We start from the raw sequence: 12,837 nt of genomic DNA on the forward strand, positions 1-12,837 counted from the left end.
CGCTGTGGGGTGCATGGTGGGGCCGGGCTAGGTGCGCTGTGGGGTGCATGGTGGGGCCAGGCTAGGTGCGCTGTGGGGTGCATGGTGGGGCCGGGCTAGGTGCGCTGTGGGGCTTGGTGGGGCCCAGCCCCGCGGGCGCTGTGGGGTGCATGGTGGGGCCGGGCTAGGTGCGCTGTGGGGTGCATGGTGGGGCCGGGCTAGGTGCGCTGTGGGGCTTGGTGGGGCCCAGCCCCGCGGGCGCTGCGGGGAGCATGGTGGGGCCGGGCTAGGTGCGCTGTGGGGTGCATGGTGGGGCCCAGCCCCGTGTGCGCTGTGGGGTGCATGGTGGGGCCGGGCTAGGTGCGCTGTGGGGTGCATGGTGGGGCCGGGCTAGGTGCGCTGTGGGGTGCATGGTGGGGCCGGGCTAGGTGCGCTGTGGGGCATGGCGGGGCCCAGCCCCGCGGGTGCTGTGGGGTGCATGGTGGGGCCGGGCTGGGTGCGCTGTGGGGTGCATGGTGGGGCCGGGCTAGGTGCGCTGTGGGGTGCATGGTGGGGCCAGGCTAGGTGCGCTGTGGGGTGCATGGTGGGGCCGGGCTAGGTGCGCTGTGGGGCTTGGTGGGGCCCAGCCCCGCGGGCGCTGCGGGGAGCATGGTGGGGCCGGGCTAGGTGCGCTGTGGGGCTTGGTGGGGCCCAGCCCCGCGGGCGCTGCGGGGAGCATGGTGGGGCCGGGCTAGGTGCGCTGTGGGGTGCATGGTGGGGCCCAGCCCCGTGTGCGCTGTGGGGTGCATGGTGGGGCCGGGCTAGGTGCGCTGTGGGGTGCATGGTGGGGCCGGGCTAGGTGCGCTGTGGGGTGCATGGTGGGGCCGGGCTAGGTGCGCTGTGGGGCATGGCGGGGCCCAGCCCCGCGGGTGCTGTGGGGTGCATGGTGGGGCCGGGCTGGGTGCGCTGTGGGGTGCATGGTGGGGCCGGGCTAGGTGCGCTGTGGGGTGCATGGTGGGGCCAGGCTAGGTGCGCTGTGGGGCTTGGTGGGGCCCAGCCCCGCGGGCGCTGTGGGGTGCATGGTGGGGCCGGGCTAGGTGCGCTGTGGGGTGCATGGTGGGGCCGGGCTAGGTGCGCTGTGGGGCTTGGTGGGGCCCAGCCCCGCGGGCGCTGCGGGGAGCATGGTGGGGCCGGGCTAGGTGCGCTGTGGGGCTTGGTGGGGCCCAGCCCCGCGGGCGCTGCGGGGAGCATGGTGGGGCCGGGCTAGGTGCGCTGTGGGGTGCATGGTGGGGCCCAGCCCCGTGTGCGCTGTGGGGTGCATGGTGGGGCCGGGCTAGGTGCGCTGTGGGGTGCATGGTGGGGCCGGGCTAGGTGCGCTGTGGGGTGCATGGTGGGGCCGGGCTAGGTGCGCTGTGGGGCATGGCGGGGCCCAGCCCCGCGGGTGCTGTGGGGTGCATGGTGGGGCCGGGCTGGGTGCGCTGTGGGGTGCATGGTGGGGCCAGGCTAGGTGCGCTGTGGGGTGCATGGTGGGGCCGGGCTAGGTGCGCTGTGGGGCTTGGTGGGGCCCAGCCCCGCGGGCGCTGCGGGGAGCATGGTGGGGCCGGGCTAGGTGCGCTGTGGGGTGCATGGTGGGGCCCAGCCCCGTGTGCGCTGTGGGGTGCATGGTGGGGCCGGGCTAGGTGCGCTGTGGGGTGCATGGTGGGGCCGGGCTAGGTGCGCTGTGGGGCTTGGTGGGGCCCAGCCCCGCGGGCGCTGCGGGGAGCATGGTGGGGCCGGGCTAGGTGCGCTGTGGGGCTTGGTGGGGCCCAGCCCCGCGGGCGCTGCGGGGAGCATGGTGGGGCCGGGCTAGGTGCGCTGTGGGGTGCATGGTGGGGCCCAGCCCCGTGTGCGCTGTGGGGTGCATGGTGGGGCCGGGCTAGGTGCGCTGTGGGGTGCATGGTGGGGCCGGGCTAGGTGCGCTGTGGGGCATGGCGGGGCCCAGCCCCGCGGGTGCTGTGGGGTGCATGGTGGGGCCGGGCTGGGTGCGCTGTGGGGTGCATGGTGGGGCCGGGCTAGGTGCGCTGTGGGGTGCATGGTGGGGCCAGGCTAGGTGCGCTGTGGGGTGCATGGTGGGGCCGGGCTAGGTGCGCTGTGGGGCTTGGTGGGGCCCAGCCCCGCGGGCGCTGCGGGGAGCATGGTGGGGCCGGGCTAGGTGCGCTGTGGGGCTTGGTGGGGCCCAGCCCCGCGGGCGCTGCGGGGAGCATGGTGGGGCCGGGCTAGGTGCGCTGTGGGGTGCATGGTGGGGCCCAGCCCCGTGTGCGCTGTGGGGTGCATGGTGGGGCCGGGCTAGGTGCGCTGTGGGGTGCATGGTGGGGCCGGGCTAGGTGCGCTGTGGGGCATGGTGGGGCCCAGCCCCGCGGGCACTGCGGGGAGCATGGTGGGGCCAGGCTAGGTGCGCTGTGGGGTGCATGGTGGGGCCCAGCCCCGTGTGCGCTGTGGGGTGCATGGTGGGGCCGGGCTGGGTGCGCTGTGGGGTGCATGGTGGGGCCAGGCTAGGTGCGCTGTGGGGTGCATGGCAGGGCCCAGCCCCGCGGGCGCTGTGGGGCGCGGAGGGGGAACAGAGCGGCGGCAGGGGGTCAGGCCAGGAGGGTCCAGGCAGCCGGCTCGGAAACACCAAAGGCGGGTACGGATGTAGAAAACGGGGATCAAGGGGAGGGGGAAAAGGTGGACGGGCCAGAAGGAGCAGGGGGAAAAGGGGGACAGAAGGGGCCGGAGGGGGACGAGCCGGCTCCCGGGCAGCGCGCAGCCCGGCCCGCCCGCCGGTCCCCCCCCGCGCCTGGGAGCGGGCCGCGGTCAGCGCGAGCCCCAGGGCCGCCGGAGCTGGCCGGCTCCTCGGCCGAGACGGTCCCGTGCCCTGGAAGGACGCGCTCTTTTATTACATGAACGTGAAAAGGCAAAAAATAAAGTGCGTGATTTAACAGACAGCAGCTAGCACAGTATGGCAGCTTAAGGAAAGAACTTTGGTCTTCCGAAATTACCAACCTGGACTCGCTTCCAGGGCGCCGCTCCCACCCTCCATCTGCTTTACTCCCAGAAGTCCCAGGCGTGGTAACAGTCCACCTTGACCAACGACATGAAGTGCTTAAAGCACGTCCTAATCCCACAACGAGGCAGCGCAACACAGGAAGGACAGGGGCAGAGGAGAGGGAGCACAGAAGACAGGACGGGGGCTCTCAAGACGACCGCAGAGCACAAACGCCCTTCTGAAACTGGAGAGCAAACGGAGGGGGACTGACCACGTGGACTCCGCTCCTCCTTCCTTCGTCACCTGGGCTTTCTCCTTTCAACTAACCAGGCTCGAAGGCAAGCCCCATCTCCACAGCCTCCTCGCTGACACTCGAGCGCGTAACCCCACGAAAGAAGTGCTCACTTGACGAGACTCAAGGATGGCCACTTGGACCAACAAAAAAAATCCAGGCCTGTTAGTCGCCACCGCCTTTGGCTAGGCCAGCTGAGAGAAGGAAACTCTTCTGACATTCAGTAAAACAAACCCCTAAATAAATGCTATTCAACACTTCTAAACTCCAAAATACTTTTTTCCGCCCCTGTTCCTGCAGATTTGAGTACTGCGCAGCTGCAAGCCACAAGACAAATTGATGGTTGGTGCCCTCCCGTTATGACGCCATTTGCCCTTCTTGGTTTTCTGGTTTTTTTTTTTTTCCTTCCTTTTCTGGCAACCAACATCCTAATTATTGCACAGGTTTTTCACTAGTCAATTCACACTATCCGTTTTCCCCTCCCCAAGCTGGTGGACTGACTGTATGGCTCTGGACTTACAAAGATGTCTCAAGAGACTTCAGACAGACTTTCAACAAATGAATTTAGGAAGCCTTTCCTCTTCTTTTGCTTCAACCTGTTTCATTCTTTCCTCTGTTCAAAGCCGCGCTGAAAAGTTGCTGGATGCATTCTGGAACGGTGTTCTGAACAGAGGCAGACTCCCAGGTCTGTATCATTCTTGCATGTGGATAATTTGGCTTACTTTTCCTCTCAAAGGCAAGAAATATCAGGTATTATTCAAGCAAATGCTGCAGCCTTCCGCCAGAGCTCTCTCTTGCTCTGTTGGGCACAGTCCTCCCAGGAAGCCAAGAACTGAAGCAGAGCACAGATAACACCTGGACTGGGCTCAGCAAGTGGTGGTTATTGAAGGGTAATTGATCAGCCTAAGGCCGAGTGATACGATTTGCTCTGAATCATGTCTTGATCATTTCTGCAGCCTTCCGTATCACTAAAATGTCTGACTACATCCGTATGCAAGGCAAGGAGATTACTGCAACACACAGACTACTCCCTAAGGTGCCTACTGCGCCCCCAGAAGCCCCTTGCTGGGTGCGCGTTCCCACTCGTCTCCTTTGCATCCCCACGAGAGCTGCTGCCTCCCGGAGGTTCTGGGGGCTGCCACGTTCTCCAAGCGCCCTCTTCGTCTTGGACGTGGGAGAGACCTGCAGTGGCTGCAAGAAGAAAATGAAGATTAGCTCAAGCTGTCAGCCTGGACTTATCACTACAAAAAAAAAATCAGTGCTCTGGCCTAACGGGTACCAGCCCTTCTGCAGGAATCTCTCGCCGCCTGGACTGGCGGCTGGACACGTCTCTCTCTCATCCCCTCTTGCATCGTGCCCTGGAGCAAACAACTCTATGCCCTCTACCGATTCTCTTCATCTTCTCATCGCCTGGATATCTTCACCTCTACCCCATACCCATTAGTTCCCCGTGTATTTTGCCTTCCCTCTTTATTTTCCCGGGCAGTCTTTCTCTGCAGTTCTCATCTCTTCCCTGCTCTTTAGGTTTCACACGATCAAAGAGGAGCACAGGCTGGCATTGCCCACACAGCTGTACTGAGCACTGAAGACAAGAAAGGCTTGAAGCAACAGACTGCCCTGCCCCGATCACACGTGCAAAGCGCTCCCAGCACTGGCTACAACAGGGTATAGCACAGCAGACAGCAAACACCGACGGCTGCCGCAAAGCTGCTTTCTCCCTTCCCTAAGATAGCAGCTGCATCACTAGACTAGTGAGAGGCAGGGTGAATCTCAGAGTCATCCAACCTCTTCTCCCTCCAGCAGCTCTTCTGTCCACCCGCATGATGGTCTCCAAATGGGAAGCAGTGCTTTACTGGTTTAACCACCTCACCACAGTGCTTCTGAACAGTGTCTGAGCCCTACTGACTATTTCAGATGAAATGAGGTATGACAAGGATTTTCTGTGCTCACTGGAAACGTTCAGCCCTGACGTACAGGGGTGGAGTGAGGAGAGCCACAGCTCAGCTGGAGGTGGAACTAGCAAGGGAGGTGATGGGGAACAAAAATGCTCCTAAGAGGATGTTGGCAGCAACAGGCAAGCTAAGGAGGCTGTGGTCCACTGCTCAGTGGGGCAAGGTACCTGGTAACTGAGAACGTGGAAAAGGCTGAAGTACTCGATGCTTTTTTTGCCTTGGTTTTCACAGGTAAGGCCAGGCCTCCCAGGTGCCTGTGCCTAACGGCAGTCTGTAGGAGCAAAGCATCCCCCGCTGCAGAGGAAGGTGGGGCTGGGGAGCACTTCAGCTCACAAGTGAAGTGTGAGCCAGCTGGGCACAAACACGGTCGCAGGGCTGGACAGAGGCACACGAAGGTGCTGAGGGAGCTGCTGATGCCCTTGCGGGGCTGCTTTCACCTCCTAAAGGTCCTGGCAATCAGGAGAGGGTCCTGAGGACTAGCAAAAGGCAGCATCACACCCACCTTTGAGAAGGACGGGGAGGATCTGGGGAACAGCTCAGCCTCACCTCAGTCCCCAGGAAGGGCACAGAGCAAACCCTCCTGCAAGCCCCACCCAGTCGGGAAAGACAAGGAGGGGCCTGGGAGCCACCAGCCAGGATTTGCCAAGGGCACATGGTGCCTGGCCAGCCTGCCCGCCTGCTACGCGGGCGAGTGGACCAAGCAGGACTCGAGTCACTCCTTGGCTCTGCTTTGTCTCTGTGGCTGCACCCGCACTGGGAAACAAGGCTCCAAATGGCAACAACCCATTTTGATCCGAGCAGGCAGGATAATACATGTGTGCTTCATCTGCAATAGCAGGGGATGAGACCCCAGACCGGACGGTTTGGGCGTTTGCGCTACAGCTGCTATCACTCACCTGCCGAGCTCAGGATGGGGAACGGGTCTGCCTCATGTTTCACCTCTGCCTGAGGAAGGAAATCGAACCAGTCAGTTACGTTTATCATAGCGCAAGTCATAGGAAGCACGATTTGAACCCTGAGCTGTTCCTGCTCCTATCGCTCAGGGCTCAACAAGGCAAGAGTCCCAGGAGCTGCTGCCACTGCAACTGCTTAGGAAGAAGCTTTTAAAGCGGTTCTGCCAGCAACCTGCCTGGGGTAAATAAGCTGGGGAACAACTAACGATTATGCGGAGAGCTCCTTTTAAATACTTCTCAGTTTATCTACTTCTGTAGGTGTGAGGAGCCAAAAGTCAGTCTTTACTGGATCTGAGCGGGTCAGGTGAATCAGTAAGGTATTTTCTTAGATGCTGCTCTAGACTGCTCCCCGAGTCCTGCAGCCTTTATGACCTAATTTCTCAAAGCAACAATTAGCTTCCTCTTGCACAAGGCCATGTCATGGAGAATATACTTTGCTTCATTACAAGAATTATTCTGATAAAAGCACCTTGTTTAGGAGTTCTTACGAGGAAGCACGAATGCATTTGTTCCACAATCAAAACATTCCATAGTACCAATCACCACTTATTTTTACAAAAAGCTTTTTGCTGTTGCATGTCTTGATTGTGTGAACAACAAGATGATGAGTTGGAAGACAGAAGTCATCACTCTGCAGAACAGTCATAGAACTAAAGACCCAGTTTTCGCCTCAGTTGTCTGGTTTCAAACAAACAACAGTCGTCACACGGGTTCCAGATTCCCAACGTACACAGCTGAACCCTGTTTTCTCTTTTGCTTTGATGAAGAAATACATTCATTTCTGTTGGAATTTCCTCATAAATCCCAATTTTCCACAGAGCTTTTCATGATATTGTCCAGGACTGATAAGTAGTGTTACATCAAAAGCTGGCATGGTTTAGAATTTAACAACCGGCTGTTGTAACATCTGAGGAAATATTCCACGTTATTGTGCGAAGGAGGGAGAACGGAGTTGTTCAACAACCACTGACGAGAACGGACTTGAGGATTTCTTGTATTTCCGTAAGTCAAACACAGGTGCAATCATCACCAGCTGACACAGGTAAAACTGAGCTCTATCTAGGGACAAAATAGCCCTTTCTGTCCTGCAGACAGGCAGGTTCTTCACTAGGCCCTCACTGCTACGTAGTGCCTTGCTGGGTTTTGGCCTCAAAGGAAGCTGGCTCTTCAAAGTACTACAAGATCAGCACAATCACCCACACTACTGCTCACATCAGAATTTAACTTGTTACTTGCTACACGAATTGGCCGAGTAATTAACATCTGATCAAAGGCATCCTAACTTCTTCTGTGATGTGATCGTTGCATCGTAACAGCTGTAGCTAGCCAGTTAAAACTGCAGCAAACCGCTTAGCAATATTATTTGCTTAAGCCCATTTTTGTTGGCCATCCTCTAAACACCAAAGGGGACACCCAGATGAGCTCATTCCATCCCCTTGAGCTTACAGTCCAGCCGACTGTGCTTTCAAACTGATAACCAGATCCTCCACAAAGGACACTTCTTTGTCAGATACATGAAGAACAGTCACACAAGACCAATGCTAAAATTCAGAGTACGTGAAGCCCTCGATGAGGGGCACTTGCAGCGTGCTCACAGCGTGGGGCCCACGTTTAGAGCAGTTTGATACCTTAGATGAGGCTGTGCCTCGAAGGGAAGCTGCAGTCCACTGGTAATATCCTTGCAGGCACGCTCTGCTTGTGCTCGCGGCTTCGCCTGGCGAGGCGCTTTTGGCTGAGATCTCCAGACTGCCAGGTATGTGCTGGCTGAATTAGAAGAACATCACCAAGAAAGGACATTTCAACAGCATAAGTCTCAAACAGCAGAAGCAAAGAGAGAGCTGACGTTGTCCTTAACTCCAGACCCCCCAGTTGCCCAGCGGCATGACAAAAGTCCTTTCCCTAGAAAGGAGCAACCAGGAACTCCCTGTGGAGGACAAGGCAGCAAGGCTGCACAGCCGTAACAGCTGCGCTAGGTAAAAGGGCTGAAGAATAGACCTTTAGTAGTCGGAGATGCATTTCAATTGCAAATGCCTCCTTTCTGACAGGAAAGGGCTAGAGAAAAAGGTATGCTATAACATGCAGACTTATGAGTTGAGAAAGATTAGTAAAATTAATGGTAATTAACAGAGCTATGCTAAAATCAGGTCTTTGTAAACATTTTTATTTTCAATAGCTTCTGCATGTCTGTGTTCTTGGAAGTTCCACTGCAAGAAGAGGCAGCTGCGACTGAGCAGGGCTGTCCGCTGCCCTCCTCGGACATACCACGTCTCCAAGACAGGGCCACAGAATCGTACAGTCTCCAATCCAAACTCCAATATGAAAGTCCTGGGAAGGCAGGAACCCATACAGCCTTTGCCTTATCCCAAACTGATGCTCTGCCTGAAGGTGGCAAAGATCTTTTCTCTCTGCACCAGGTCCAACTCCGGGATTCAAACAGAGACAATTTTGGAATAGCCAAGCTACGTTCCTTGGAACGAAAAGGACTTTCTCTACACAGACAGGCAGCCAGCTGGAGCCTCAGAACTAGGAGCATTATCAGACAAACTCTCATTCACTCTGAGCGGTGCTGCTGCAGAACAGTTGTACACCAGCTTTTATTCACATTTACTAACCGTCTTTTCTGAACTTGGGGTTGCAGGCACTTTGTCTCAAAACCATAATTTTCCTGACAAGCGCAACAGCTACGCAAGTAGGGAGTGAGGGAGGGGTAGCGTCAGATATCCTGCTGCTGCAGCCATTGGTTTCAGCTCCATGCAGCTGACACCATGCACAGCACCAATGGCTGAACAACGCAGCCTTGACCAAGCGGAGAAGTTACCTCAGCAGGAAGTTCTCAGTTGGCTTCACTTCTGAGCTCTTCTCTGCAGCACTGCCTTTGTGTTTCTTCTCTGGCTGTGACAGGATTTCTCCTCCTCCTCCTCTCTTTCTGCTGTTTGCGTGCAACCATGGGCCAACAATCAGGGGCTGACCTGCGGTGGAACCACCTGCTGGTAAATCCTCTGGCAAACTAGAAGCTGGAATCTCAGGAAGTTCTTCTCTACAAGCGTATTTTGATTCCTGTGGAAAGGAAATAAAAGTCCGTTATCTGTTAACTGGAGCTTAACAGCCAGGGTTACCAAACGAGGCTTGCAGCAACACTGATCTGTGTCACACATCTACTGCATGTTTTGTGGAAACATTTCAAAGGTTTTCATTTGCTTAAAAACAACTAACTCATCTCCCATGTTTCCAGAACAAGAGAAAAGAAAAAAAAAAACCAAAGGAATCTGCTAGTCAGGCAGCACGAACACTTCACAGGCTCGCAGTTCATTTAAACTACAAGTCTTCTGCTGTAAGACTTTCAAAAATAGACAGGTACAGATTGAACCTGGATAATTCACGCCCAGACAAAAGGCTATGTCTACAATGCATGAGCAGTGAGTCCTGACACCAGCTGCTGCAGCGCGGCACTCGGCACGAGCTGTTCTATTCCCTTTTCTCTGCTGCCCGGGGTCTTCAAGCCAGCTAACTGCAGGTACCCCGGGCACCTCTGTGCTACAACTCCATGCACAGTGGGGCTCGCCAAAAGCTCCTGAAATCCAGCAGGAGCCACTCAGAACTTGCCACCTTACGCTGGCTCCAGAATCAATGACTTTTTTTTTTTTTCTTTTCAAAGACTTCACTAGTCTTTAAGGTGACTTACCCACAGTGATGAAATTTTCTGTTACAGTAGAATTTGTTTTCAGAAAACTTTTTGGGCTGTCTTGCTAAAGCTCAGCACAAGCTAAAAAAGCTAAAGCTAAAAAATCTCCTTATTTCATACACAGTTCATGCCTGCTTGTTTAGATGTAAGACAGAAAAGCTTGGGGTATTAAACAGTAAGTATCTGGTTAGAAAAGAAGGGCTTTGTTATATTAAAAGTTTTTCCATTTCTGAGTAGTCTTTTTTTTAATCAGTACTTATTGAATTGTCTCAGTGGCAGAGCGCGTTGCTGGCTGCAGGTCGGTCTCTCTCTCTCTTTTTTTTTTTTTTTAAATTCTGGTTTTTTTTTAATACTGTTTTTTTTTTCTCCTTAGCAACCCACGTGCAATTCTCTCTCTGGTAACAAGCGTCCAGCAGTCTTCCTGCAATATCCTATTCCCGCAAAGAGGATGGAGAACAACTCACCCCAGCTGTGTAATACACCTGCAGAGACTCCAGCTTCTCTCTTCCCTGCTGAAGGCTCAGCTCGCGGAACCAGGCAGTGCCGGAGCGTCTCTCCGCTATGAATTCAATCAACCTACGGAAAGACCCTGGATCCTCTGGTGTCTCCAGGACAACAAGAACCTCCTCGCTACCTAGGCCTGAAAAATCATCATAATTGAACAACATTACAGAAGGCATCGCAGAAATGCCTTCATGTGTTGAAGATTAACAGTGTTATTACTTTTTCTCCTACATCCTACTGATGTCACCCCAAGCATGTGAAAAGATCAGCTTTGTAATTTAGGTCCATTTGAGTTTTGATGGTCCTCTCATCATGGGACTCGCTGCTAGAGAACCACAACGCCGCCAGTTACAGAAAGAAACTCATTAGAGCGACTGCGGGTCCAAGCCAGTAAAGCGAAATGAAGAAGGGCATTTGCTGTGGTGCCGGTTAGTTCGACACACATACTTCCTGCAGCCAGGACAGGAAGGACATTACGGGTCTCCCACCGCACTCGGTGTAAAGGAGAAGGAACACATTGAACGTCCGCTTGACACACTCTTGCATGTTCCCAGCACTTGCTGGGACCTTTAGTTAAAGCAACGGCAGCCCCCTGAACTAGTGTTTTACAGGGAAACATCAGGAGCAATTAAGGGTGCTAATCCTAGGTCCCTAAAATGGCATGAAACGTTTTAAGGTGAAAATGCCCAAGTGAGTTACAGAAGTGTAATCTTTCAATGCCACAAAGATTGGGGGGGGGGAAACCAACCAAACAAAAAACTCCAACAACCCTCAAATTACTCCCACCGTCACATCCACACAGACCTATTTTTGCCTTTCCCTTTTCGGTTGCCCCCACCAATGTGACAGGGAATAGACGCTTTCATCAGTTCTGACCTATGCAATGCTTGAGCACGATGGTTGAAGGATCTCAAGGCTCCAACTACAGACCAGAGCACACATATCAGGAAGAAGAGGAGAGAAAAGAGGGAAGCGTAGAACTTTGTGCAGTTAAAGGAACATGTCCCACTCACTTGCTTTGGGTGCTCGTGCTCCCCACGTGGAGTAAATGTCCTTGGCACCTTCAGGAGAAATGTGCAGGTTCAGATAATACAAATGGAAGCAACATTCACATAGATACACGCTGCTGAATGGCACCGTCAGGCTTGCATTCCCTTGGGAGGAAGGAGGAGAGTACTGTGTTGATCACAAATATGCTGGAACCCAAAACCCAGTAAAGTCCTACCTCAGCTTCCTAGGACAGAAACATTACTGTAAAACTCTCAATTAAGCTAAAGTAATGGACAACGGCAAAGGGAATAAAACATAGTTCGTTTAATTCAAACCAGCTCAGTCATTAGGAGCCTCAGTGCAGATTTCCCACGGGGAAATCCTAGCGCTAGTTAAACGGGTTTATACAGGTTATTAGTTCTGTTTAACGGGTTAGCAGGTTACATGCCTGGAGAGGATCCCAGCTGGAAGTTTGAGCCTGTCTTTTCTGGAAGTGCAGGTAAAGTAGCACTGGAAACGTGTATGTGCTCTGCTAGGAGAGTAAGGATGCAGTTTGCGCGGCCAGATGATTCTGTTTGTGACCTTGCCTCTCCCCCCAGCCCTCCCAAATCAATAGCTCTGCAGTAACGATGGTGCCTGGGAAACGACTGAGAAACAACCGCTCTGCCTGAGTAGGAGGACGTGTCTGCTGACCCAAAGCCTCGCAGCTATGGCACGAAGTTATCTTCTCTTAGGAGTTCAAAACACACAGACACCAAATTCCAGATGCTACACACATTCCCTCCGTTTTGCAGTTCACAGGGCAAAAGGGGAGGTGAGGATAAACAATAAATCACTTATGATTACAAGTTACTGACCTCTGAAGCTGATTTCTTGTACGGATATCTTAAAAACAAAAGGGATAAATATTCTTAATTAGAAGACAAATTAAGAAACAGCAAACAGAACAGACAGAACACCAATCCATTTCAAAGCAACACCTGTAAGTTGCGTTCATTTTACTATTCTGATCCCAGGAAAGAAGTCTGAAATTCCGCTCGTGATTCAGTGATGCTCCCAAAAACACGTCAGAAACCATTCTCTCTTTGTGAATGTCTAAATGTAACTTTGCTAAAACTCCTTGTACACAAGTCAATGAGTTAGTTAAATACCAAATAATGAAGTCTGCTGTTAAAGAACATATTTATAAAGGAAGTAAATGGCATATGAAGGAAGTGGATATAAGTAAAAAAATTCCTTAAAGTAATAACTTGGACTGAAAGCTTAGAAGTTAACAAGTGCCTCCAAACAACACTAGTTCTATCACGCTGCTGACGGTTGTAATGTCACAACTCGTTTTTAGGACACTTACAGTTTTCACAGTAGCGTATCTGAACTCCATGAGGAGTTGTGTAAGACTGATAATTTAGAAAATAAACTATATGTTACAGGACAGGAGAGTTCACTGCCCTGTGCATACTCTTTTTTCCCCCCTTTGTAGGTAAACAGACAATAATGCTCAA

General features: G+C 53.8%; 1 protein-coding gene across 7 annotated transcripts in view; it reads right to left on the bottom strand.

Moving 5' to 3' along the window:
- Positions 1–2,852: 2,852 nt before the first annotated feature.
- The window catches only part of LOC104144429 (uncharacterized), a 50,789-nt gene continuing 40,804 nt past the window's right edge, over positions 2,853–12,837 (bottom strand). For 5 of the 7 annotated variants that reach the window (XM_068933590.1, XM_068933593.1, XM_068933591.1 and 2 more), the window contains 7 exons: positions 12,193–12,220; positions 11,359–11,499; positions 10,306–10,481; positions 8,978–9,216; positions 7,788–7,923; positions 6,103–6,151; positions 2,853–4,445 (listed from right to left, as the gene is read on the bottom strand). In XM_068933590.1, the coding sequence (XP_068789691.1) occupies positions 4,279–4,445; positions 6,103–6,151; positions 7,788–7,923; positions 8,978–9,216; positions 10,306–10,481; positions 11,359–11,499; positions 12,193–12,220 (936 nt within the window). In that variant the 3' untranslated portion in view covers positions 2,853–4,278. The remainder of the gene's footprint in view (positions 4,446–6,102; positions 6,152–7,787; positions 7,924–8,977; positions 9,217–10,305; positions 10,482–11,358; positions 11,500–12,192; positions 12,221–12,837) is intronic. The other 2 variants (XM_068933595.1, XM_068933597.1) reach the window with 2 other exon arrangements.

This window comes from Struthio camelus, chromosome 2, assembly GCF_040807025.1.
Source record: "Struthio camelus isolate bStrCam1 chromosome 2, bStrCam1.hap1, whole genome shotgun sequence".
Lineage (NCBI taxonomy): Eukaryota > Metazoa > Chordata > Aves > Struthioniformes > Struthionidae > Struthio > Struthio camelus.